This window comes from Orcinus orca, chromosome 10 (genome assembly GCF_937001465.1).
Source record: "Orcinus orca chromosome 10, mOrcOrc1.1, whole genome shotgun sequence".
Classification (NCBI taxonomy): domain Eukaryota; kingdom Metazoa; phylum Chordata; class Mammalia; order Artiodactyla; family Delphinidae; genus Orcinus; species Orcinus orca.
Genome location: NC_064568.1, coordinates 84,929,424 through 84,956,456, shown reverse-complemented (window position 1 = coordinate 84,956,456; position 27,033 = coordinate 84,929,424). Strand labels below are relative to the sequence as shown.

Here is a 27,033-nt window from a genome sequence, read left to right as displayed (position 1 = left end):
TTAATTAATAAGTTAAATAAATCATTGACACTTTCTTTTTATATATTTACCTTTTTAAAAAATTATCCTTTATTAGGACATACAGGGTTTTCACTGTAAAGCCATTACCAGTACAAAATAGCTAGGAAATGGTACAAAACAGTATACAATCTAGGGTTAAATTTTATGGAGGGAAGAACAAAAATACAGAAACGGGGAAGTCCTCTGTAGGTTGCTGTGGGAAATAATGACTAGTCAAACAAAAAAACATGATGCTTTAGTTTCAGGAAAAATTGCTAGAACCTACTCTGTCAATAAAAAATCTACTGTATTAGGAAGGTGACAACAACTGATTTTTCACTGTTCCTTTAGTCCTCACGACAATGACATTTGTCAGATATTGGGAGGAAATTTGGTTATGCTCCATGCATTGACCTTAGGCTGTTACATTTATGTCCAGTTATGACTCTGTTCTGGCTGTACAGGTAGTTTTTTATTTTGTTAATTTAACTTTTTCTACACATATAATGTGTCACTGAATTTGTAAAACCTCTTTGGAAAGGCTCTCTGTTCACATGGAATCCTTTTTCTGATAGAGAAATAAAGGGTTTACACTCTCACTTTTCTTTTTCAACTCAGTGGTGTTTATTGGATGCTAACTAAATGAATTGCATGGGCTGGGTGCTAAGGGAGATTGAAAAGAAACACATGCATAAAAGTTCATATAGATAGCCAAGTTCTCTTCTCACAATGTTCTTATTGAGCTGGTGGTGTTGATAGCACAGGTAATACTATTGAACTCTCCACTTTATAGGAAATCAAGACAGAGGGACACTGGATGGCTTGGCTGAAACCACAGGTGGAATAAGCAGTGGGGGTGGGACTAGGACCCAGGGCTTCTGATTCCCAGCAGCACCCACTTCCCTACCAAAAATATACTTCTCTCAACTATTGCAAGTAACTTGAGGGGCTCCCACATTCGGGGTGATTCTCAGTGGAAGGCTCCTCTTCTCGTGATCTGAGGAAAAGGGAAAAATGTCCATCCCTTCCTCGGGATCCCAGTTTCAGTTCCATATTTCAGGAGTGATTTGAGCCTCCTTGATTTAACACTGGGTCCCAGAGCCTTTATGTTTATTTGTTGTTGTTGTTTTCCATGATGACTCTCAAGGTATCTTGGTTTCCCAACCATCCTGTGGGAGAGAATGGGGCAAAGCTGGAGTCACTCTCCCAGCCAGGCCCCTCTGCCACTGGGCTGGCCCAGGAATCTCGGAGAGTCCGGAGACAGCCTCTGTGTGCTCCAGTACCCACAGTCCTTGGCCGTTTCCTGCTTTTCTCTGCAGGAATAACGCCCAGCACTTCCGGCTCAGGCACCCTCTTGCTGAAGGACTTTCCTTGGGCAGCAGCTCAGACTTCGCTCTTGCTTCTTCTGGGACTTCTGCTGGCTGCTCTTGGTTTCATCTGGAAGCTTCGCCAGGAGAAAGAGCGAGAATGCTGGACCAAAGGTAAAGCAATCAGAAGACTGAGGCAGTGAGGTCCAAAGAAGACTGTGGAAAAGGGATTGGACAGAGGGGAAGGGAGAGGACAAGGACGAAGAGGATTAAGGGTATTTGAAGGTGAGGTTTTTAATTCAGTCCTTCCTCCCTCAAAACCAGCAACCCTACTCATTATTTCCCTCACCCTGTGACGCTGACCGTGCCCTAGCTTTCCTAGTTCTAGGACAGCTCACAGGACTCACTGCACACATGATGCAGGAAGGGGTCTCCCCGAGGCCCATTCCACGTAAACCTGGCTCGTCTCTTGTGGACGGTACTGATTCATTTCTTGTCCTTTCGCAGAGAAACTCCAAAGAGAGCTCCGTAAGTTCTGTGCTTCCCTCTCCTGTGTATACGATTTGAGACCCTCTCATGTGCCATTTATCTCACGAGGTTTCTTTGTCCTACTTCAGGCTGGAGAAAAGCCCAGAAAGTGGATGGTGAGTAAATTGGATTTTTTCTTTTTCCTCTAAGACTTTATGTGCTTCACTTAATAGGTGCCTTTCTCCTGATTCTTTCCCCTGAGGCCTTGCTTACTCTTACACTATCTGGACTTACGCCATAGAATCCCAATAGTTCTGTTCATACCTCATGGATGCCCCAAAGGTTTTTCTTCTTTTTTTTCTTTTTGGCTGCATTGGGTCTTCGTTGCGGAGCGCGGGGTTCTTATTGCACCGGCTTCTCTTGTTTCAGCGCTCGGGCTTCTGAGGTTGCCACACGCGGGCTTAGTTGCTCGTTAGTTGCTCCGCGGCAAGTAGGGATCTTCTCGGACCAGGGCTCGAACCCGTGTTCCCTGCATTGGCAGGCAGATTCTTAACCACTGCGCCACCAGGGAAGTTCCCCAAAGGTGTTCAAACCTGTGGCCAAAACTGAACTCCATCTCCTTTGCTGTCAACTTGCCCTTCCTCCTGGACCCCCTGCTGCACAATGCTGCCAGCACCCACCCACCCAAGGAGCCTCCTCTCCTCCCCTCAGGGCAAGTCCTATTACTGCTTAGCCCAGGACCCCTTCTGAGGCATAGAATACCTCCCCCAGTTTTTCTTCTTTTAACACAGATCCCTGGGATTAGGTTACCAAGACCCTTCTCTTAACAGCAAGCTGCTTCCATTCCCCCAAGAGCTGCTGCTGCCTTTTTCCTTTTAAGACTTTTAGTATAAATAAATATTAGGAAACAGACAAGAAATCTGAAAAACAACCAGCATAAGTAAGACATTGCTTCTGAAAAGTTTACCATTGTCTAGAGTTTCAAAGTAGACTTGCTAAAATAGAAACCCAATTACGTTCCTCTCAAGTCCCAAACCTTCTGTGGCTTCCCATTGCCTTCTGCGGTCTTACTGGGGTGGGGCTGCTATGGACATTTGTAATCCTAAAAGGATTTTCAATATTTTTTTTGAAAAATTGTCTTAATGTTAATTTTAATCAAAACAAACACAACCTAAGCAGATCCTATATCACCTGGTTAACATCCTTGTAATCAGTTATTGCTGAGTGGTTCCAGTTTCCAAGCTAACTGCTATGTTCATAATTGCATTAGTGACAAAGGAACTCCCTAATGACAGATTTTAACTTTTAATGCTACATTTTTTAATTGGCTCCCTCAGGACTTTGAAGGTATATTTTCAGATGTATTTGAAAATTAATCTTTGCCTAACCAGGGTTCTTACCTAACTCAGTTGAAGAAACACTACACGAAAAGGTAAAGTCCAGTCTGTGCACTTTTTAACCCCGCAATGCAGTCACTCGATGGTCCAGTCCTACTTCTGCTCCATCCCTGGACACTCCCTGACACACACCGCCCTACACTGGCCTGACCACACCACCTGCAGTGCCCCAAATCCATCATTCGGTTTCCTACTTCTGTGCCCATTTCCTCTGCCTGTTCACCACACCTGGTTGGCCTTGTTTATTCTACTCATTCAGACAAACTGGGACAGGCTTCTTAACCTCTCTGAAGTTCTATTTTTCCCACCCAGAAATTGATTTAATTACAACTACTACTTTGAGCAGATGTTAGAAAATGAGATAAAGGTGTGGAGGACACCCAGTACAGACGTAGCACGTAGCTAAGTTCAGTGAACATTAGCTGTGATCCTTCATCACCACATCCTTTCCCCACATCTCTGAAGGTAATGCAACCTCAGAGAGAAAGAGAAGGGGGAGTTGCCAAACTTCCTGCCCCACGACCTGCATCTGCCCTTTCTAATCTGTTTGTTCTGATTTCAACAGAGCAGATGTCTTTTTTCCTTTCTGAGGCTATTTTCCCATTCTCATCCTAGACCCCTCACTTTCCAGCTTCCCTCAGGGATTCCCTATTCATTTCATTCATTCATTCATCAACTCAGCAAAGATCCATGACTATTAACTATGTGCCAGTTACTCTTCTAAGTGCCCAGGGCACAGAAATGAACACCACAGAACTTTCCCATTCACAAAGAACCTACCTTCCAGTGGAAGAAGACAGAAAAAAAAAGAAATAGTAAAATATACAGTTTGGCACACGTTAGTATGTACTCAGGAGATAACAGAATATTGCATTGGAAGGTATAGTTTAAAATAGCGTGATGAATTGTACACCTTGAACTTACAAAATATTGTACATCAACTATATTTCAATTTAAAAAATTAACCGCGATGAAGAGTGGTCCCCGCTTGCGGCAATTGGAGAAAGCCCACGCACAGAAACAAGGACCCAACACAGCCAAAAGTAAATAAATAAATTTATAAAAAAATAAAAATTAAAATTAAAAAATAGGGTGATGATGAAGTAGGGGAGCAAGCCACAGGAATAGCTGGGGGAAAAGCATTCCAATAAGGGAGAAGCGCAGTGCCAAAGCCCAGAGGCAGAAGCACACTGGTTTGTTTGAAGAGTAGCAAAGGAGCCAGGGTAGCCAGAGGGCAGGGAGTGACCAGGAGAATCAGAAGGGGTAGGATCAGAGGGGCCTGGAGGGCCAGATCACACACGCCTCGAAAGTCATCATGCTGGCCTTGGTTTTGCCCCTGAGAAAGGAGCCACCAGTGAGTGTTGAGCTGAGGAGGAACTGAGCTTGACTTAACATTTTGAGAAGTTACTTTAGATGCTAAACTGAGACTGGGCTGGGGGGGAAAGTGGGGAGGCTAGGAGGGGCAGGATAGAAGCCTGAAGACCAGCTGGGAGCTGCTGCAGAGATCAAGGGGAGAAATGAGGATGGCTTATACCGAGAGGGAGTGTTGGAAGTGGTGAGAAGGGGTCAGTGCTGGATTTATTTTAAAAATAGAGTAAGAAGGCCTTGCTGATAGACTTCAATGTGGCGTGCAAATAAAGGAGTGGATCAAGGATGACGCCAAGGTCCAAGGTCTAAGAAGCTGTAAAGATGGAATTGCCATTTTCTGCGATAAGAAACCGAGAGAGAAACAGGTAGTGGGAGCAAGGGGAGTAGTAGCACGGAATGGAAAGGTGCAAGAGGGTATTAGTGATCCAATGGAGATGCAGAGTAGGCAGTTGGATAACCAAGTGTGCAGTCCATACAGGAGGTCAGGGCTAGAAATATAACTTACTCTTTTTGCTCCTCTGTATCTTTTTCTTTTTCTGGTGACCTTGCATAACTTAAAATGCCTTTTTCTAGATTAAAAAATTGTATTAATTGGAGTATAGTTTGTTTACAAAATTGTGTTAGTTTCAGGTGTGCAGCATGGCCATTCAGTATTTTTGCAGGTGTTATTCTAAGTCCTCCCCAGATAACTTAAGTAGCAAGTGTTAGTCTGATCTCCAACCTACAGATGAAGAAACAGGAACATTGAATAGTTAATTGAACTGGCTTTGGGTTTCATGGCTAATGTGTTGTGGCTAATAACATATTGGGATCGACAGAAGAGCCGTGAGCTAATAGCCAATAAGACACAGGGCCCAGAACACACTAGCAGCTCCCCAGGTGAAGGTACAAAAAAATGTGTGGGAGTCCCTAATCACAGCAAGAGGGGACATATTAGCTATGAAAAAGAGATGCTCCCTGCGGAGACTAACTAAATAAAAGAGACAGATTTCCAGGCAGCTGGCCATCCTTCCTGCATGCAGGACAGTAAACTAGGTCATGGAAAAGATGCAGGAGAAGATGAGGTCAGGTGCCTGACCGTGGGAATGAGTGAAGCATGATCACAGTGAGGAAAGGAGTGAATCCAGCAGAGTTCTGTCCTGTGTCCAGGGCTGTGTCCTGTGTCCTGTGTCCCAAGCAATGGCAGCCTTCACATGAGTTTGCAGAAGCTGGTGCCTTTCAGCCACTAAGCCGTCTAATTTGGGGAATGAGGAGAGATGAGTAAAGAGCTCCCCGTGGCATCCAAGCCCATGCTTAGGAACCAAGAAGGGGAAATAGAAGAGTGCATTTCGTCCAGCCTCCCTCTTCCTAGACACTGTCCTTGTGAGGAACATGAGGGAATCAGCCAGACAAGTGCTCGAGATGAGTGAAGAGGGCGCCAAGGACGGGAAGGAGAGGCAGCCAGAACACAGAAAGGGCCAAGAAATGTATGGCTCTGGCCACAGAGCGCTCACCTCTCTTTTTTCTATTGCAGATCGGAGAACAGCTTGGTCCTATTCTGGCGAGTGGCTGTCTAATTCTTATGGCCTCAGGCCCAGGACTCCATAAAAGAAGATCTTAGTTGTCTTTCTCCATCTTCCAGCTCCAAATAGTGGCCTGGCTGGGCGGGCAATGAATGGAGACCCAGGGAGAATCCACATAGCATCAAGATCAGGTGCTGCCCAATCTCAGTTCAGCACATGCACCTACTGCCTTTCCAGCAGTTTCGACTGTTTTTTTTTTCTTTTTTCTTCTTAAAATGCTGCTCATCCACTTTCTCTCTTGGGTTTTTCTACTCTTCAATATCTTTAGCATCATGGACCTGAGGGTACAACTAGAAAGGCTTCATTCAAATGACGGTCAGTCTCTAGTGGGTTATGTGCATCTTAGAGGAGATCTGGTGACTCTGTCCACCTAAGCTCCTCTCCCCTCAGAGCAGAGGTGCCACTTGGTATCCAGTACCCCCATGGAGAATCCTAGAAAGAGGAGGGATAAATAAAACCTAGTAAATTGTCTTTCAAAATTGCTAACGTTTATTGAGCAGCTACTACCGTGCACCAGAAGCAGCTCTGAGTGCTTAACGTATATTCTTCCATTTATGGATCCTCACAACAGCCCTAAGAGTTAAGTGCTATTATTATGCCCATTTACAGCGGAAGAAATTAATCCACAGAGAGGGCAAAAACCTTGGCTTCAAATCACACATCCAGGAAGTGGTGACACTGGGATACAAGCCCAAGGAGTCTGGTCCCGCCGGCTATGCTCCGTCCCCTCATTATGTGGCGTAGGGTTGTAATAGATCTGCTCTGATCCCTTATCCTTAACATGAAGGAGGCTCAGTAATTTCAAATAACCGGTTCAACTGAAGACTTTCTCTTTGAAGTGATATTGTTTGTTTCTTTGTTTGTCTCAAGACTGAGTTCCTTGACGGGGCATGGCCTGTGTTTTACCATCTGGGAGTGCTCGGTATCTAGGACATGGAAGAAATGTCCACAGAAACAGTATATGCAGGGAACTGACTTTGGGTCATGGCTTGTATTCGTCAGGGTAGGCTAACTGTTGCAACAAACAGCCCCAACAGCTCATTAGGTAAACACAATGAAAGTGTACTTCTCCATCTCTTCAGTGTTCAGGACAGATCATATGGGGATGCGGGAGCTTTGCTCAACATGGACCCAGGGCCTCACTCTACTCCGTACTGAGCCAGCAAATGGCAGAAAAAGGAGTGGAAATAATGTGCAGAAGGTTTCTCATCGGCCAGGCCTGAAGTAACCAACTCTTCTCCTGGATACGCAAGGGAGGCTGGGAAATGTCATCTAGCTTTGTCCCCAGGAGGAAAAGGAACCAATGTTTGGTGACACGTAAAAGTTTCTCCCATATGACTCTTCTAAGCTAGGAGATTCAGGGAAAGTCTATTAAAGATGGGTATTGATGAGATCAGATATTTTACACAGTTGGCCATAAAGCTTGGCCAAGTGGTCCTCCACGCAGTCTCCTGGGGCTTCAGGTTGGCAAAGAGGCATGGCTGAAGGCTGTCCGTGGGACCTTCCCCAGCCCTTCATTCTGCAAGTATTATTAAGCACCCGTTGTGAGGCAGTGTCTGACAATGCTAGACAGTGGGGATGCAAAGATGAACAAACATAGTCTCTACCTTTTGGGGTCCTAGTCTAGTAGAGGAGAGAAACGTGAAATAAACAATAATAGTGCAGTGACATGAGAGGGGGTTGCAAAATGCTGTGGGGGATGAGAGAAATGTGATTGGCCACCCCCTGCTCCTGGGGTCCAGGAACCTCCGGATTTGGGGAATCTGGATTTTCTCCTCCTTGTAAGCTTCTGAGCTCTCCTAGTAGCTCTTTGAAGCATGTTCTTGAGGACATTTGGGGGAGATACTTATCCCTCCAGCTATTTTGTAGAGGAAGCAAGGGAACTTCAGGGGTTAGAACCAGCTCCTTTTCCCCCTCTTCCCAGTCACTGAGGGCCCTGGGATGCCAAAGATGACGGGCCTCTCTTCTCTCTCGCTCTTTCCGCAGCTCATGTGACTCTGGATCCAGACGCTGCCTACTCTGAACTCTTTCTGTCTGAAGATCACCGAAGTGTTAGGCGGAGAAAATCGCGGCAGGATCTCCCAAAAAAACCTGAGAGCTTTTCTTTTGAGCCTTGTGTGCTGGGCCACGAGTCCTTCTCTTCGGGGAGACATTACTGGGAGGTGGAAGTGGGTGACAGGACTTACTGGGAGCTGGGGGTTTGTGAGGAAAACATAGAAAGGATGTGGGGGAATCACAGAGTCACCTCAGAATGGGTTCTGGGCCATGGAACTCTATGCTGGGAAGTACCAGGCCCTCACCTCCCCTCGGACTGTCCTCCCCCTGAGCGAGGCCCCCAGCCGGGTGGGGATGTTCTCGGACTATGAGGCTGGGGATGTCTCCTTCCATAGTGTGGCCGATGGGTCCCACGTGTACACTTTCCCCCAGGCCGCCTTCTCTGGGCCTCTTCGGCCTTCCTTCTGCCTCTGATTCTATCACCCAAACCCTCTGACTATCTGCCACTGAGGCCATCTGTCTCCAGGCTTTCTCTCGGTTAAACGTCCAGGGGAGAACTTGGCACTGGGGTTGAGGTGCCGTATTTCTGGGGACAACGCCCCCAAGGCTCCAGCTGAGCCAGCAGTGGAGGCTGAGCCCCTCTGACCTTTGCTGCAGATAAAGACTAGGGACAGTTTATAATTCTCCAAGGCTGAGTGGTGCAGAGGCCAAGAAAGGACAATGCAACCCTACAGAATCTTGTCAAGAGAGTCTGTCTGGTGTTGCCATCCCAGCTGGAAACTGAAAAAGGAACCCCAAAAGGAAGCAGAGACAAGATACTGTGGGTGGAGAGTGATCTCTGATCTTGAGCTCCTTGTCATTAATGTCTGCATAATAGAGCAGCAGGAAGCGGATCTGGATGGGCCTTGGCTGTCTTCTGAGTCTTTTCATACAAAGACATTATTTCATTTTGACGCATGTACAACCCAGGGAGAGACTGAATAAAGTGCACAGAGAAAAGTCACTTCTCCAGGTCACCCTGATGCTCTGGGAATCGATGCTGCCTTCAACATTCTTACATCTAATGCCAATCATAGAACCTCTCAGAGTCCAGTCATTCTTTATAAAGCAACTGCACTGGTCCTTTCAGTGACACTTTTCACCCCAGATCCAAGATTTCTTTTCCAGTTTGTGAATTTGTTTACTGCTCCTTTCCCTAAATATCTTCCTACCTTTAGAATATTTTACTTCATCAACAGTTAAGTGCATATTCTTTAACTTTTTTCTATGCTTATACAAATACATACACACACACATACACACACAGTTTTTCTAATGAAAATCGAGCCTTGTTATATTTGTCCCACGATATGCTTCTTTTACTTAACACCAAATCCTAAATACAAATCTTATATTATTCATAATCAACGTGGTTTTCTTTCTTCCCTGTTACAAATAATGCTACTATAAACATCTTTGTATGTAAATCGTTTTGCACAGCTCTGGTCACTTCCACGGAATAAATTTCCAAACTGCATTTGTCATTAGGATAAATTCTTAAAAGTACAATTGCCATACAAAAGGGACTTGAAATATTATTAGGTACAGGGCTACCTATTTCCTGCAAAAGAAGTATCTGCCTACAGTTTGGTATCTATCAGGCTCATTTTCCTAAAGTCAACAGTAGAAGCCCGCCCTTCGGTTTTGCATTCCTTCAGCTTCAAACCCAGCCATCTCATCATCCTCAAAGGACAATCCAATCTATCAACCTTAAGAAGGAGGACCAAATCTACCTTTTACTGCACATACGTTTGGTTTTTTTTTGTTTTTTTGCGGTACGCAGGCCTCTCACTGTTGTGGCCTCTCCCGTTGCGGAGCACAGGCTCCAGACGCGCAGGTTCAGCGGCCATGGCTCACGGGCCTAGCCGCTCTGCAGCATGTGGGATCTTCCCGGACCGGGGCACAAACCCATGTCCCCCGCATCGGCAGGCGGACTCTCAACCACTGCGCCACCAGGGAAGACCTACTGCACATACATTTTTATGTCTTAATCTCTATGAAGCATGGTTGTAAGCAAATTGCCTGAATGATCTCATTTCATCCTCACAACAATAACCCAAAAGATAGGTGCTGTTATTACCCTTATTTTACATATAGGACAACTAAGGCACAGAGAGGTTAAGTGATTGGCCCAAGGTCACACAGCTAGTTAAGTTCACCCAGGCAACCTGGCCTCCAAGTCTATGGTTTCCCCATTCCAATATTAACTGCAATGCCTGATACCTACTAGACTGTAGGTTCTCAATAATAGTGTGCTGAATCAATGAATTCTTTCCTGCAAATGAATTCTTTCCTGCTCCATTTTATATGCATTTCTCTCCCCAGGCTTTATGTAAAGGTCTGGATGAGAAGTGGATCTGGAGCCTATTTCTTTGGAAACCATAAAGTTAAGAGGTACAAAATGTTGTGCCTAGAAACCCCTTCTCTGAAGTTTAGCATCTAGGCTTGAAATCAAGTTTGCTTCTCTGTGTCAAAGTAGGTTGGATCCTCCAGACAAGAGGGGAATATTTCATTCTCATTGATATGATTTCCAGCAGCAAATCTTTTTGACAGACTGTGAATTTTAAAAACGAAATTTCCCAGTGAGTCAGAAAGCAGGAAGCACTCAGAGAAGGGTTTTGCAGCTGCAACATGACCTTGAGAGAAATACTATTTCCTGTTAAGTATGGAGTTGGCTTTATCAGGCATGTCGGTTAGCCCAGCCTGATGACCGGGAGGGCAGATTTTTACTTTCTGAGCTAAGCTTTACCTTCTCACCTCTCTGTGATATCATGCCCACTCTTCGATTTTATTTTATTTATTTTATTTTATTTCTGAACTCAATCCCATGCCTTTCCTCAGTTTCCTTTATAAGTGGTTTTATGCCTGCCCTTCTTCATGTGATTTGGGGGCCTAAATCCTACAGGTCCTCAAGAACCTCAAGTCCCTTCTTGTGGTATCAGCAGAGAAAGGAGCATTTCTCTGAGTAGGTGCCAGGGAAGGGACAAAAGGGACCTGAGGCACTGCTTGTCCCTGCCGAGGTTGTTCCTGAGAGGCAGTCCTGGAGCCCTCCTGCTTACACATAGCCTGTTGGAGGTAGCCCTGACTTTTAGTAAGAGTGGCCAGGTAGCTGGGGCCAGACCATCAATGTCTTTGGGGATGGCTGGGCATTTAGGAGCTAGGGATAGCCAGATAAAAATAACCCCCTGATCATTTTAGAACATATAACTTAAAGATACTCCTACATTTATATTTCAGACATAGCATTGGTGCCTCAAGCATTTCAGAACTCTGTTCTGCCTGATAGTCTGCTGAAGTCTCCAAGGGAAAGTGCTGGTGTTTGTAACTTACTTTAGAAGGTACCAAATAAATCAATAAATATTGGAATAAGTAATAAATAAGGATGGATAGGGGTGTGAACAGAAGGATAGATTATAATAAAGCAAGTATAGTAAAATGTTCACTGTAGAGTCTAGACCATAGGTGTATTAGACGTTCACTGAAAAATTCTTGCAACTTTGCTATCCGTTTGAAAAGTTTCAAGATAAAGTGTTGATAAGTGGGGACTGGGGAGGGATGAATTGTATTTTGCTGCTGAGGATAGAGACCAGAAGTACTTCTGGCTCAAATAAAACAAGATTTATTTTCCTTTCACATAAAGTGAAATCAGAGGGCAGCTGTCCAGAGCTGGTCCAGCAGCTCAGAGATGCATCCACGCCCCAGCCTCCTTCTGTCTTTATTCTCTGCCCTCTCAGCATGTAGTTTCCATTCTCAAGGTTGCCTCATGGTCACAAGTTGGTCACTGCACTCCAGCTCCAAAGACCATGTTCTAGGCAAGAGGAAGAAAGAGGTAGAAGATCGTAGACCTGTCTTGAGAAGCATAACCCAACAACTTCCGCCTTCAAAGCATTGGCTCAGGGCTTCCCTGGTGGCGCAGTGGTTGAGGGTCCGCCTGCCGATGCAGGGGACACGGGATCGTGCCCCGGTCCGGGAAGATCCCACATGCCGCGGAGTGGCTGGGCCCGTGAGCCATGGCCGCTGAACCTGCGCGTCCGGAGCCTGTGCTCCGCAACGGGAGAGGCCACCACAGTGAGAGGCCCGCGTACTGCAAAAAAGAAAAAAAAAAATCATTGGCTCAAACTTAGTTCCTTGGCCTCTCTTATCTATAAGGATGGGCACATTGCACTACTCCCCAAAATTCGGTTTGAGTACTAAGAAGCAGGGACCTTTTGCCTCATTGGAAATGAGAAAGCAAGGTGGGTCACCACCAGCTCTACTGGAGCCGTCTGAGAAAATTTGGCCAGGGTTGTCTTGCCATGTTTGCTCAAACCCTCACAGTCTGATCCAGAAATACTGCCTCAATATGGGCTACCAGTATTCCATCAGGATGCGAGGTGTGTAGGTTTTATTAAGCTGGACTCCATGAGCTTCCTTGAATGGGCCATCCAAGACATCTACCTTACCACAGAAAGAATGCTAGCTCTTTGTACATTAAAAAAAAAAAAAAAAGCAGGAAATAGAGCTTGCACAAGCAACCAGCCATCTCCACCACAGAGCCTAAATTCAAACTGTTGGAATATATTTAAATTCTGGGAATTCCCTGGAGGTCCGGTGGTTGGGATTCCATGCTTTCACTGCTGTGGGCTCGGGTTCAATCACTGGTAGGGGGAAAAAAAAAAAAAGGAAAATACACACACACACACACAGTTGGTTCAGGTTTTTTCCATAATATCTTACAGAAAAACCCGAACAAACTTTTTGGCCAGCCCAATATATAATTAAATTCCATCAGCCAAGTCATATCAAAGTCCTTTGAGCTTTAATCATTGTCTCAAGAGGCAAATAAATTGTCTTGGGAGGCTCTAGGCCACAGGTAAGACCACTTTGTCCCAAAGACCCCTTATAGAAACAGTATCCACAGACTATCCAGAATCTAACCTCGGAAAATACAGAATCCTGCTGGCAGAGTAGAAAGAAATACACGTGAAAATACAAACGTAGCACAAATAAGGCTCAGAAGGTGAATGAGGCTTCTGAGCAACACCCCAAATAAGAATTTTTCTGAAAAATGTAAAACATGCCAATCGGTCACCGGCAACACTGCTTTGGGAAATCTGAAAATTATGTTATTTGGTGATGGATCCGAGACCTGAATTTCAGAGGTGCTAAAAAAGGTGGAGTGGGTCTGGTTTTCTGTTCATACTCTCATTTGGCTCTGTTGTAAAAGATAAATCCTCCTCCACGTGCCTGTGTACATGCAAACAGATGTCAGCAAATAGCCACAGAAACATTTTAATTAATGCACATCTTCCTCTCTTCACATGTTAAAATCTTTTATTTCGTTACTCAGTAAATCTTTTCTGATATAAAATAAATCTATTATCATATAGAAGATGTAAAACAGGTATATATAATGAAAGACTGATTATACACATACATATACATAAGTGGTTCAATTAGGAAAACACAGAGTGACACAGTGTGAGAATTAGGCTGGAATTTTTCTTCACCGTGTACAATCCAATACAGTTTCAGTTTTCATTTTAAACTTCCTCACTGGCTTCTGCCCAGCAACTGATGAGAAACACCCCTCTGAGCCAATCCAAAGACTAATTCTTCCACAGAATGACCCTGTTACTGCTTTTCCTAGTGAGCAGGCATATTTCTTTTTCCTTTCTTCCAGGTAACAGAGCCTCTATTGATTACCTTTATTCTGAAGGCTGTGATTTTCAGATGGGATAGCCAAGAGGTAAGTGTGGGAAAATGGGTAAAAGCCCTAGAGGGAGAGAGACTGAAGAGCTGAGAGTGGGCCTCCAGGGAGGCCCTCAACCAGAGAAAGGGATTGGTGCTTGTGAGGATGAGGGTGTGGAGGCAGCAGGACAATGCAAAGGCTAAAGACCTGAATTGGAAAATGTAAGGGAAGGAGACAACGTGAATGAAAAAACTCGCCAACTGCATGTTCTTAGGAGCTTACTGTGGTCAGAAAGGAGCAAAGGACTCTTATCTCTCTTAGTCATCTCTGGGAATCTGTTCTAAGAGATTTTAAAAAGAGATGTGCCTTAAAGATTTATATGTAAAGCTGTGCATTACGGAATTATTTGCAATTACAAAAATCTGAACCAAGCTACATATACAAGAGTTGGAGAATGGATACAAACACACTGTCCAATCATAAAAGGGATTTTCATATAGTCATTAGGAATCATATTTTTAATAAAGAGTTTTTATTTCTAATTGTAACAAAACTGGATCGAATTTGGACATTTAAATTGTATCTACATCTTGCAGTTGTAGATCTTACTTATGATGAACCGCTTTAAACATGAATGTTTGTGTTAATACCTGATTTTTTTTTTTTAGGAGTAATTTCTACAAGTGGAATTTCTGGGTCAAATTATAATTTTGACAATTTTCAGGCATTTAGTATATATCTATGGCCAAAATACTTCCAGAAATAGTTATATTCCCATGAAACAAAGTATATGATTACCATCACAGATTATTTAAATTTTATTCCTTCATATTTTTCTCCATTTTGAAGTTGTCTATAATCAGGAACAAAGCCCAATAAATATCCTAAAAAAAATAGTGAAAATATATTCCTCACTCTGAGGACAGCACTGAAATTGTTACCTATATAATAATAATACTGTCCTCTCTCTAGCAGCTTAGAGAGTAGTTTTGAAGAGCAGAGGATATGGTGAAAGGCAGCCTTTTGTCTGAGAGTTGTCCGGGTTTCAGGCAGGCTCCAGAGAATTCCCAGCAGCACAGATTTCTGCTCCCGGCTCCTCTTCAACCCACCCACCCGCCTCTGCGGGCCTTGTTCTCAAAGGCAGTTCCCGGTGCACGTATCACGACAGCAGGTACTATGAATGCGGGCCTCATGCTGGTTTGTTTTGGGGGGATTGGTGTGAAGAGTTGGTATTTTATTTTTATTTATTTATTTATTGACATACAGTTGATTTACAGGAGTCGGTATTTTCTGAACAACTAATATGTTACAGTCACAATAATTATTTGTAAGAATTTTTAATTGTTAAGTAAAACGTGAAAACTTTTAAAATTGAAAACATTCAAACAATTTTCAAAGTATAGGGGGCAAAGGACAAGTGTCTCTCACTCAATCTCTGATTTTCATTTTAGCATGTAGCCCTTCAGAACTCTTTTAAGGCGATCCCATAAAAATGTATATACAAATTTATAGCTTTGTTGTTGTTTTTTAATAGGATCATTAGTATTTTTCTGCAGTGTTCTTTTTGTTTAATATATCTTGATTATCTGAGTTAGTGACTGTAAATCACTCTTAACTGCCATATCGAATTCCCTCATACAGATGAGCCTTTATTTAACTAACCAGTCTCCTGTTAGTGGTTAGAGTGGCTGGTTAGGTTGTTTATCTTTTTTTTTTTTTTTTACTTTTAAAAATAATGCTTCAGTGTCATCCTTACACATAAGTCTCTCTGCACCCATGCAAGTGCTTTGCTGGACCAGATATCTGGAAGTGAAATTGCTGAGCCAATTATGTACGTTCTAAAGTTCCTATTTCACAATGTTTTATGAGTAACTGAAGTTCAGATAGGTTTTGTCACATGATTGAGATCACAAAGGTCGTGAATCATAGTGCCATGACTTACTTCCCACACCCTTTTTATTTCCAACACCTAACCTGTAGTGGGCCTGGCACACAGTGAGTGCTCAATAAACGTTTGTTGAATGAATGAAAACACACGGGTGAGACCTGGTCTTATTCCTAACTCTCCCATTCACTTGCCTTGGGATTAAGAAGTGGTAGGTTCATAGGAGTTCCCTGGAGGTCCAGTGGTTAGGTTTGGGCACTTTCACTGCAGTGGCCTGGATTCAGTCCCTGGTCGGGGAACTGAGATCCTGTAAACTGTGCAGCTTGGCCAAAATTAAAAAAAAGAAGTGGTAGGTTCAGCCTCTGGGTGACCCAGGGAATCTGCCAGGATCTTGACCAGAGTCTGATGGAAGAGTGATTTGAACTTGGTGATGGCCATGGGTTGGGGCCTAGAGGAGACGGCAGTGTTGCTTCGCAGACGGGCACCCTGAGTCATTTGTTGGCATACCATTCCATCTGACGTTTTCAGGGAAGGAAAGAATACATGATGGGAGAAGGGAGGGGGCTACTTCTACAGTTCTCAGTCCTGTCTTGGAGTAATCCACCTAGGCCGACTCTCAGGGTCTCTACTATTTAGGGACGCAGCCAACTCTGGGGTGGCTGGGATGGAAGCCGAGTTAGAACTCCAGTTAGAATCAAGCCTGGCTAGTTGGCAAGGGCCACACACTTCCCTTAACACAAAAGTTTACAGTGATCCCACAGACCATGCCTAAAAGGAGGTAAATGTGCTTTTCTGAGCCAAGATACATTTGGAAACACTGGTCTGGGACTGGGGAGTTGCGGGGCCCTGCCTCTGAGCTGGAAGAACGCCAGCACTGCATAGAGGTCTGAGCTGCGTTGGGCTGCTGTGTGCTTCTCAGTTGACATATTTGCCCCTTCTGTGCAAGTGCACATACATCTCCGCCCCTAAAAGGCACTTCTCTAGCAGTGCAAAGACCAAGGTAGGAAAATTATCCATTGCTGGTGAGCCCAGAGGCAGGCCATCTGCCGAGGAGCGTTGGTGAACACATGAGGAAAGGGAAGAAAGGAAAGGAATCACTTCCTTTCCAGAAATGTTTCTCCCCCAAAGAACAGGTGTTTCTCCCCCAAAGAACAATTTTTGGGGGGCCACGCATGGGATTAGCTCCCCAACCAGGGATCGAACCTAGCAGTGAAAGCGCAGAGTACTAACCACTGGACCGCCAGGGAATTCCCAGAACAATTGTGAAAAGAGTGCGTTAAGGCACATCAAGTTGCAACACTTGCATGTCCAGGACAGGCTTGCTCCTTGAAACCACTTTATTGAAAAATAGGAACAAACACATTAATATAGGCAAGGCCCAGCGGGACCACAAGAGGCCAAGCTCTGCTCTCTAAGCCAGACCAAAAGAGCACTGTCATTATGGAGAAAAACACTTATTCTCATAAATTCTCCGCCTCCCCTCCTCTCCATCCATTAGTTGGATGACCACCAACTAATCTGATCATCTAAAGTGAACTAAAATGCTAGTGAGTATTGATGGTTTAATATGTAACTCCTCATCCATTCACTCATTCAACAAATATTTACTGAGGTTTCCATGTGAACCACCACCATGCTACAGGCTTCTTACACATCAGGAAACAAAACAGACCAATATCATTGTTTTGTGGAGCTTACATTCTAGCAGGTGGAGACACACGATAAATGTATGAAATGTTCAGTGGTGAAAATTCAGTGGGAAAAAGAGAGCAGATTCAGGGGGGTGGGAGCAGTTTGCCATAATTCTGTGGTCAGAGAAGGTCCCATAGAGGAACTGACTTTAAAGGAAAGATTTGAAGGAGGCAAGAGAGTGAGCTTGTGAATATGCAGGGAAGAGGGTTCCAGGTAGAGGGAAGAGTTGAGGTCAAGGTCCTCTGTCATGTCCTGGTCAAGGAGCGGCAGGAAGGGCAGTGTGGCCGGAGCAGAGACAGGGAGAGTACGGGAGATGAAATGAGGAGTGCAGGTCCTGGAGGACCATGCCAGCCACTGGAAGGATTTCAGCATCTACTCTGAGTGAAATGGGAGCCACTGGAAAGTGCTGAGCAGAGGAGTGACAGGATGTGACTCAAGGAATGTTCTGGATGTTGTGTTGAGACTGCAGGGGATACAAGCAGAATCAGGGGACTCAGAGAGGAAGGTCCGGTATTAATCAGAGTGTGATGGTGGAGGCTTGGACCTGGCGTAGCTGGGGAAGTGCGGGCACGGGTAAAGATTCTGAACATGTTCAGACAGCAGAGCCAAGGATTTCCTGATGGGTTAGGGTTACTGTCTGTACACTTAACATACATACTTTTATGGGAGATTTTCCATATTGGAACGCAAAGGTGAAGAGACTCCCAAGCAGACATTTTGGCAGAGGAAGATCTTGGGTCATCACCCTAGTGATCCTGTGCTTCGCCCTGAGTTGGCCCTGTTGAGGTGAAGAATTCTGCGTGGAAACCTCAGAATTCCACGCAGAATTATCCATCTTCTTCCAGGCCGTATTTCTGCCTGACTCCTTGACTCTCTCTATTTGCAGCACAGATGAAAATGGCGCCGTCCCTAGACTTCCGTCTGCCCCACCTCCTTGTCTGCATCATCTTGGTCCAGCTGCTCACCTCTTGCTCAGGTAGGGAACGATGTTGCTTTTATGTATCGGAAGCAGACAATTACCTGTTAGCGCCCAGACAGAACCTTTGACTGTTCATTCCTGGAAGTCCCATCACAAACTGAAAGTACACATGCCATTAAGACAAATGTCCTTCTGTCAGGATCCTGTTCCTCTCTAGGTTTTTCTGCCTGAGACACCCCCTTACCATCATGGCCCCAACTCCCTCTCATGGAGTTTCCCCCTTTTGCTGACCAGCTCAGTTTGCTGTGATTGGACCCCCTGGGCCCATCCTGGCCATGGTGGGTGAAGACGCTGAGCTGCCCTGTCACCTGTTCCCGAAGATGAGCGCAGAGAACATGGAACTGACGTGGGTGAGATCCAGCCTCAGGCAGGTAGTTTTCATGTATGCACAAGGCAAGGAAGTAGAAGACAGACAGACAGCAGAGTATCGAGGGAGAACTGAGATTTTAAGAGATGGCATCACTGCAGGGAAGGCTGCTCTCCAAATTCACAGCGTCAGAGCCTCAGACAGTGGAAACTACCTGTGTTATGTCCAAGATGGCAACTTCTACGAAAAAGCCTTGGTGGAGCTGAAAGTTGCAGGTGAGCCTCCGGGTTTTGTTCTGAGCTCATTCCTCTGTGGGGCCTGGGGGCAGACACAGAGCTCATTCTCCAAATCCACCTCGCAGAGCTCCTGGTTGATCACCAGGTACTGCCTCCGCTGCCTTCCAACTTTGTTTCTCTGAGGCCCTTGGGAAAGATGCAGGTCTTCCTCCAGGAAGACTCCCTCCTGTACCCTATCATATCAAGTAGAGAACTCCTTCCTGCTGGTGGCCAGGGTCTAAGCTGGAAAGTGGAAGGTCGGGGATGAGAAGGATAAGAAAACATCTCCTCAGAGATGGTGCGCAGTGGTTTGGGTTCAGCTGCATTCCCTGTGGCTTCTGGCACCCCACCAGGTACACCCTGCTGTGAGCCCTGGGAGGCTGACCTGTAGGGACAGCGTCTGTACAGCAACTGTTCTCCAACCCGAGTTCCCAGGAACACCCCTGCAGTTGTACCAGTTGACTTTAATCCTTGTTGCAGGAGGGGGAGTCCATGCCACGTGGGAACTGGGGGTCTCAGGAAGAGGCTGTTAGAGGAGACTTGGTACAGACTTTGGGCTTCTGTTAGGGGATTTGGGGCAGCGTTTATGGAAGTAGGCTTTGCTCTGGATTGGATGCTGCCAGGGAGGAGGGGGAGTGTAATTCTGTGGGTGGGTATCTTCCTAAATCTTACCCAGGAGGAAGACTAGAGTGAAGCTAAAGCTGGGACTGGTAAAGGAGCATCGTCACTCACAGCCAGGACAGGAGGATGTTTGGTCTTCGTTGTGTTTTGGACGGTGCTCGTGTTTTTCTCTATGTTCAGACATGATTGTTGTTGGTCTTGTTTTTGTCTTGACCCGTCATAGTGACAAAGGGCCCTTTGATGCTGACGTTCCATGAAATGGCTTGTGTTCCCCAGGAGAACACCAAAACCAGACCCATGTCCAATGTCAAAGGTTGCATTTCTCTTTCTCAGAGCATCCTCTTGCACTGTGGCTTCTGGCTGAGTTTGGTCAATGGGGAAACATAGCTGAGGATAGAGGAGGGGAGGAGGAGAGAAGTCCGGGTACTTACGCCCCTGGCTTTCTCCCTGCAGGGCCACCTTTAGCTGGCTGCGTGCTCTTCCCAAAGATCACAGCTCCTCTTATGAAAGTCCTCTCTACGTGACTCTCTCCTTTTAGGTCTTCAAAACGGCTTCCTCTCCACCTCCCTTTGGGTTTAGGGGTGGGTGGTAACAGCTCTATTGTTCCTGGCCCTGGGCTATTGCTCTGCCCCATATAGTTTTCTCCTCACTAATGACCACCCTTTTGTAAACAGCTTCTTAATGAAACCCTACTTTAATTATCTAACGTGGATGCGCCATACAGTTCCCGCTGAGACCCTCACTGATACTGGAGGCTCCCAAGAATTGAGGCTCATTTGTCCCTTCCACAGCTCTGGGTTCGGATCTTCACATTGAAATGAAGGGCCATGAGGATGGAGGGATCCACCTGGGGTGCACATCCACCGGCTGGTATCCCCAGCCCCAAATACAGTGGAGAGATGCCAAGGGCCAGAACATGCCAGCTGTGGCAGCACTTCCAGCTACAGATGGAGCGGGCCTGTATGCAGTCACATCATCTCTAACGGTGAAAAGCAGCTCTGGAGAAGGGGTGTCCTGTATCATCAGAAATCCCCTCCTCAACCAGGAAAAGACAGCCCAGATTTCCATTGCAGGTCAGTACCCTGCTTAGCCTCAGGTATATTGAGCTGTGGCTATTGGAAGAAGAAAGATGTGAACACCTGGAACTAATATAATATTATAAGTCAATCATACTTCAACTTTTAAAATTCCATTAAATGCACCTTAAAAGAGGCATATGTAAAATTTAATCTGTAGAAAATTTTAAAAAATGACAATTTAAACATTAACCAATTGAAATGTAGCATAGCCATATTAAAAAGAGAAAAGTATAAAAATAAATAAAATGAAATAAAAATGAATTTTAAAAAGGAAAAAAAGAAAAGAAGGAAGGAGGACGTGTGATTCTCTGTGCTGAGTTTGCAGTGAAAACGAGCCACTGAGCAGGGTTCCAGAGGTGTCTTCTTGCTCCGGGGATGTTTTTTTTTCCCTGTTATAATGTCACAAGTATTTACTGAGCATTTCCTATGTGCCAGAAACTGTGACAGGCAATGGGAATTGGGGGAGAAGTGGTAAAGATCAAATCCTTAAGCAAAGACAAATGACAAAATGAGGGCAGGGGGAATATGTACAACTCATAATTTAGAGAAAGCACTAATCTCCTTAAAATATGAAACAAACCAGTAGAAAAAAAGCAAAGGATATGAATTATTCATTCACAGAAAAGGAATGACATATGAAAGTGTCCAACCTCACTCAATAGAGAAATGTATATTAAAACATTTTCCACTTGTGGGACCGGCAACAAGATAAAACAAAACAAAACAGTGCTGGTTGATAAAACATTCTGATGGTAGGATTGTGGGGAGACAGTCACTCTTAGACATTTTTTGGTATACATAATTTGATATATTTTTGGTATGAATTGGCACAGTTGCTATGGGGGGCAATATAGCAATATATATCTAAACTACCTACTTATTGATCCAAAATCCCACTTCTAGGAATTTATCTGACAGATATGCTTGCATGTGTAGAAAACTACCCATGTAAAAAGTTATTTCTTATAGCATTAACTATAAGAGCAAGTTAGCGACTATGCAAATATCCATTAATGGGGAACTTTTCTGCAATGGAATATTGCCCAGCTCTGAAAGGAAACACAGGCATTCTGCCTGTACTAATATGGAAAGATTTGCAAGATACAATGTGAACAGAACAAGCAAGACACAGAGCAGTTTATACAGAATGTTATCTTTGGAGTAAACAAGAAAAAAATAAGAATACATTTATATTTTTAAATTTAATATACTCTTGCATAGCACTCACTATGTGTTTATAATGCTTTATAAACATTAATTTAATGCTTTAACCTTATGAGTTAGGTTTTATTATTCTATTATTATTATTATTAATTTTATTATCACCCCCGTTTTACAGATGAGGACACCTGGAATGAATGGTTAACTAATTAGTCCAAGGTCACACTGCTAGTCAGGTGGAGGAATCAGAATTTGAACCCAGGCCCCCCCAGCTCCCAAGTGCACATTCTTAGTCACCATACTAGGCTGATTAAATGAGTCTAATTAAAGGAGACGGGCAGAGGAAGTGAAAAGGAGATTTGGGTGATGTTTTATGTTTTTTTAATTTGATATTTGAACAAGTGAATATAACCTATTGTAAATTTTAATTAGAAAAAACTTGATTGCGATGCTCAAGTATCACATTTACATGTGAGAGGCAGACCTTTCGAGACAAGTAATGGTATTTGCTATTGCTATAACTACAAACCCTTACTAGGGTTTACTGCAGTCTTCCCTAAAGTTCCCTGAGAACTTAGGAAGAGGAAGATCATTTGACGGCAGGAGATAAACTCCATGAACCCTGTCCTGAGGGTGAGAGGCTAAGACTGGATCCCATTGCAGATCCCTTCTTCATAAGGGCCCAGCTCTGGATCGCTGTCTTCGCGGGGACGCTGCCTGTCTGTCTGCTGCTCCTCGCAGGGGCTGGTTACTTCCTGTGGCTACAGAGGAAAGAAAAGGAGGCTCTATTCATGGAGAAAGAGAAAGCAGAAGAGGAAAAAGAAACAGCACGGGCAGAAAAAGAGCAGGAACAAAGAATAAAAGGTATCTGACCGCGAGAGGGAATCTAAGGCCTGTGCCTACAGGAGGGAGCCGGACTACCTCTCTGCATCCCCATCCTGTGCACCCAACCCGGCACTAGGGCATTTTTAAGGTTTATATTCTAGAGGTCCTCCTCCTTCCATCCCCATAACAGTACTTTTTTTTTTTTTTCTGCTTCTTTTCCAGAGATACTCAAGTATGAACTCAGTAAGTTCTGATGCCCCCAGGGACCCAAGCTCATCTTCCTATCCCCCGCTGGGCCTCTTAATGACTCATCACCTTCTTCCATTGCAGAGTGGAGAAAGATCCAGTACATGGCTCGTGAGTGGCTCTGACATTTTCTCCAAATTCTCATCCAAGACTGTCTCTGCCTGAGTATTTTCCAGCCAGTTTCCTCAGCCACTAACTCTGCCCTGGGCTGAAGGAATGCTCCGGATCCTTTTTCCCAAGAAAAGAAATATGGGAGGCTGATTGGGGGGAAGTGGTTGTTGGGGAGAAAGGAGGAGAGAATCATGAGTGTTTTGTTTGGTTTTTTAATGGAGAAAGGGGCCTTCATTCCCCCTCCCTTCCACCCCCGTAAGGAAGAGAGGGGAGGAGAGAGTTGAACGGCAGAGGGAGGAAGTAGGAAGGGTAGGTGGTCAAAAAGAAGGAGAGATGGGTGCAAAAGGAGGAGAAAGGAAATGACAGAGTTCAGTTGACATCTCTGCCTTTCTTCCCTTGTAGGTGGGAAGAAGTCTCAGGCCTATCCTGGTGAGTGACCTGGATGTCCTCTGAGTTTCCTGGCTCATGTGTATAAGCATTTAAACATTTTCCCTGCTGTGTGACGCATTGGCATTCCCAGTAGGAATACTCGGATCTAACCAAGAGGCTCATTTTCTGTGGGGAATACCACCCCTGCTTTTCTGCAGCCTCAGAGAGGCCCTTCAGATACAGCATCTGGGCACTTTCAGCCACTCCCCACCCAGCTGGCACACAAGCACGCAGCCTACTATAGCCTGGCCATGTCACCTGCAGCCCCAGCGTGATGAGGAAGTCCACCATTTTTGAGACCTTTTATGCCTAGTCTGTCAGAGCTGTAGAGGAAGGAAGCTGGCTACTGGAAGAGACTGAAGGGACACAGAAAAGGCTTATTGAGGAGAATGGGTAAGGGAAAGATCAGAATTAATGACCTTTCCTTATTGTCCTTTCTTTCAGAGTGGAAGAAGGCCCTCTTCCAAGCTGGTGAGTGAATCACTATGTCCCCTAGGACAACAACCCGAGGGACCATATTCCCTTTTTCTTCTCCAAGTCTTGAGATTCTGGGACAAGTCCCCATGACTGGGAGAGTTCCGGGCAGATGACTTGAGGTCTCGATCTCAAGGCTGTGCCCATCTCCCATGCCCTGCCACTGAGAGCCCAGAGAACCAGGGAGAATTGCCCTCCTGGGCTTCCGTAGACCTTTATGGGAAGGAAGAGGTATCAAAGGTGGAGCTGAGGGGAAGGACAGGCAGAGCGAACTAATACTACAGGGAGAGCGAGGATGCAACATGACCAAGGAGAGAGAGCAATGCTCAGAGATCTTGTCCTTTCCCAAGCTCCGTATGCCACCTCCTGCCGCTGTGTGTCCTCAGGTCACTTGATGTTTTGAGCTTCACTCTTCTCAATTTTAGACGATGATTGTAATTCCTATTTATGTGAGAGTTGAGGTAAAGACTAAATGAGCTCATGAATGTGTATTTGGTCAAAAAAACAGCAAAAAAGAGATGGTATATTCAAAATGGGTGGTTGAAGAGGGTTTAAAGAAGGAACTATTTACAAAGGCAAAAAAGAGAGTAAAGGGAAGCCGACAAAGGAACATTCCGTCCCCCAGGACTCACAACAGTGGGGAGCTGTCACCACCCCTGGGCCTGAAGAGATAGGGAGAGGGTGCAGCCCAGAGGAAGCTACAGCTCAAGGAGAGGGCTGCCTGAGAAAAGTCATCCTTTTGTTAGAGCATCACCATCTGAAGCTGGCAGGGAAGAAAGGGGGAAGAGTAAATGCTGTGCCTCTCCTTTCTCCTTCCAGTCTTCAGCTAGTACCTCCCCTTGGCCAAATCCAGCAGGTGACCAGAGGCAAGAGAACCCAGTGACACTGTCCATAGAGGACAGATTCCCGGGGCCCAGAAGAGGGTGGAGCAAGATGGAGAGTGGGTCTGGGAGCACATAAAGCCCCCAACATGGCCCTTAGCACAGAAAAGGCCTGGCAGCTTTTATAAGATCAGGCCACTTCCTCCATGCCCAGCCCTGAGCCAAATACACAACATGTGTTGTCTTCCTACCCTAGAGATTAGTATTTTTATCCCCATTTTTCAGTTAAGAAAGTTGAGGCTTAAAGATATTATATAGCTTAAGTCTATGGGAAAAGAGAAAAGGAAAAGACATTCAGTTCATGAGCAGTAGTGCAAGGATTGAAATTTAAACCTATGTGCCTATGAAGCACAGGTGGGCAGAGTCATTTCGGGGAGGGAAACAGGAAAAAGGCAGAAGGAAAGAGCCAGCTCCAGGTGTCAGTTAAGAAGACCCTGACCCTCATCACCCTCCTCTTTCCCACTGAACTTAAGACCCCTGATGGCTTTCTTTTGGTATTGCTAAGGGGGTCACATTCAGGGCAGGTTGGGGACACCCAGCTCTGGACTTGGGCTTCTTCAACCAGACCCAGGCCTTGAGGGCTGAGGCTCTGAGATCTAGGAACAATGGCTGACCCATGACCCCATCCCCAAACTTTCTGCAGCGGATGTGATATTGGATCCGAACACAGCAAACCCCATCCTGCTTGTTTCTGATGACCAGAGGAGCTTGCAGCGAGCAGACAAACGACAGAATCTGCCAGACAACCCCAAGAGATTTGATTGGCATTACTGTGTGCTTGGCTGCAAGAGCTTCACGTCAGGGAGACACTACTGGGAGGTAGAGGTTGGGGACAGGAAAGAGTGGCACGTCGGGGTGTGCAGGGAGAACGTGGAGAGAAAACGTTGGATTAAAATGACACCCGAGAATGGCTTCTGGACTATGGGGCTGTCTGATGGGAATGACTATCGGGCTCTCACTGACCCCCGGACCAAACTGACAATTGCCAACCCTCCTCAAAAAGTGGGGATTTTCCTGGACTACGAGACTGGTGAGGTCTCCTTCTACAACGCCACAGATGGATCTCATGTGTACACCTTCCCGCACACCTCCTTCTCTGGGCCTCTGTGGCCCGTTTTCAGAATTTTGACCTTGGAGCCCACTGCCTTGACCATTTGCCCAGCATTGACAGGAGTGGGGCGTTCCAGTGTTCCTGACCTAGAGCCTGACCTTTCTCTGGAGACCCCCGTGGCCCTGGACTCAGCTGATGAGAATGGGGAGCCTCAGGCTGAAGTAACGTCCTTGCTTCTCCCTGCCCAGCCTGAAGCCGAGGGCCTCTTCCCTACCAGCAACAAATCACAACCGTAAAATACCAAAGACACACACTGTGTGAAGCACTTCACTAGTATTCATACAATTATTTATTCCATATGGACAGTTGAGTTTGATACTGCTTTATTGTCTCCTTTATATGGAGAAAGAAACCAGGGTGCAGAAAAGTGAATTCACTTCCCAAAGGTCACTCAGCTAGTAAATGACAGCTGTGATTTGAATATAAAACATTTACGGATGACGTAAGTGTACTGGGGGTTGTGTCAAAGCTTTAAATAAATGTTCTCCTTTAATCCTCACAGCAACCCTGTGATATAGCCTCATTGCGCAAGTGTGGAAACTGAGGTAGGGCCGAGTTAAGCGACTTATATAATTCATCAGTTTGTGCTGCCGGGGGATGTTTGGCCCCTGTCCCCCACCCTCTACCCGCTGGCCTGTTTTCCAGCCCGACTGCCCCTCTGGGGAAGGGACCATGTGCAGCCCTGAGTGTCCCTTCCCAGGGCCCCCCAGGGCAAGGATCACTGTAGGTGTCTATGGAGGCCACACCCCACTGGGTTCCTTCAAGGTCAACAGTCAGAGCCATAGGTCCAGCGCTTCGCTGGATTGGCTCTGCCGGGTGAGTTGGTCCAGAGAATGAATTCACAGTGACTGCATCACACAGGAGTGCAAAAGGACTAAAGGCCAAAATCTTAACTACTAAAGGGCATGAGTACCACCACCGCCCCACCCCCATCCACCTCCCCACCCCTCCACCCCCACACCCCGGCCAATGTGATAAGTAATCCTGGAGCAGAAGCAGTCCTCCTAAGTTTAAGGTCTCTAGAAAGCCTAACTTAATACCTAAAGACTGCCTGTGGAACAAGAATTTGGGAGGAATGAAGCTAGATGAACTTTAGCAGTATTTTGATCACACTGTAGAGTCCATCTCCAGGAAAGGGATATTTCCACGC

At 45.4% G+C, this 27,033-nt stretch overlaps 1 protein-coding gene across 4 annotated transcripts; it reads left to right on the top strand.

Annotated features, from left to right (window-relative positions):
* Window positions 1-1,373: 1,373 nt before the first annotated feature.
* Window positions 1,374-26,382, top strand: LOC101273205 (butyrophilin subfamily 3 member A1). 4 transcript variants are annotated; one of them, XM_033434701.2, is made up of 14 exons: window positions 1,374-1,592; window positions 1,815-1,835; window positions 1,925-1,951; window positions 13,799-13,864; window positions 14,780-14,978; window positions 18,271-18,360; window positions 18,598-18,945; window positions 20,358-20,639; window positions 22,470-22,670; window positions 22,854-22,874; window positions 22,962-22,988; window positions 23,391-23,417; window positions 23,862-23,888; window positions 25,416-26,382. In XM_033434701.2, the coding sequence occupies exons 5-14, from the start codon at window positions 14,813-14,815 to the stop codon at window positions 26,117-26,119; spliced, it is 1,893 nt and encodes a 630-aa protein (XP_033290592.1). In that variant the 5' UTR covers window positions 1,374-1,592; window positions 1,815-1,835; window positions 1,925-1,951; window positions 13,799-13,864; window positions 14,780-14,812; the 3' UTR covers window positions 26,120-26,382. The 4 variants fall into 4 exon arrangements, with proteins under 4 accessions (XP_033290592.1, XP_049549631.1, XP_049549629.1 ...); XM_049693674.1 differs by lacking the exon at window positions 14,780-14,978; XM_049693672.1 differs by lacking the exon at window positions 14,780-14,978 and having other exon boundaries at window positions 1,815-1,951.
* The last annotated feature ends 651 nt before the right edge of the window (window positions 26,383-27,033 follow it).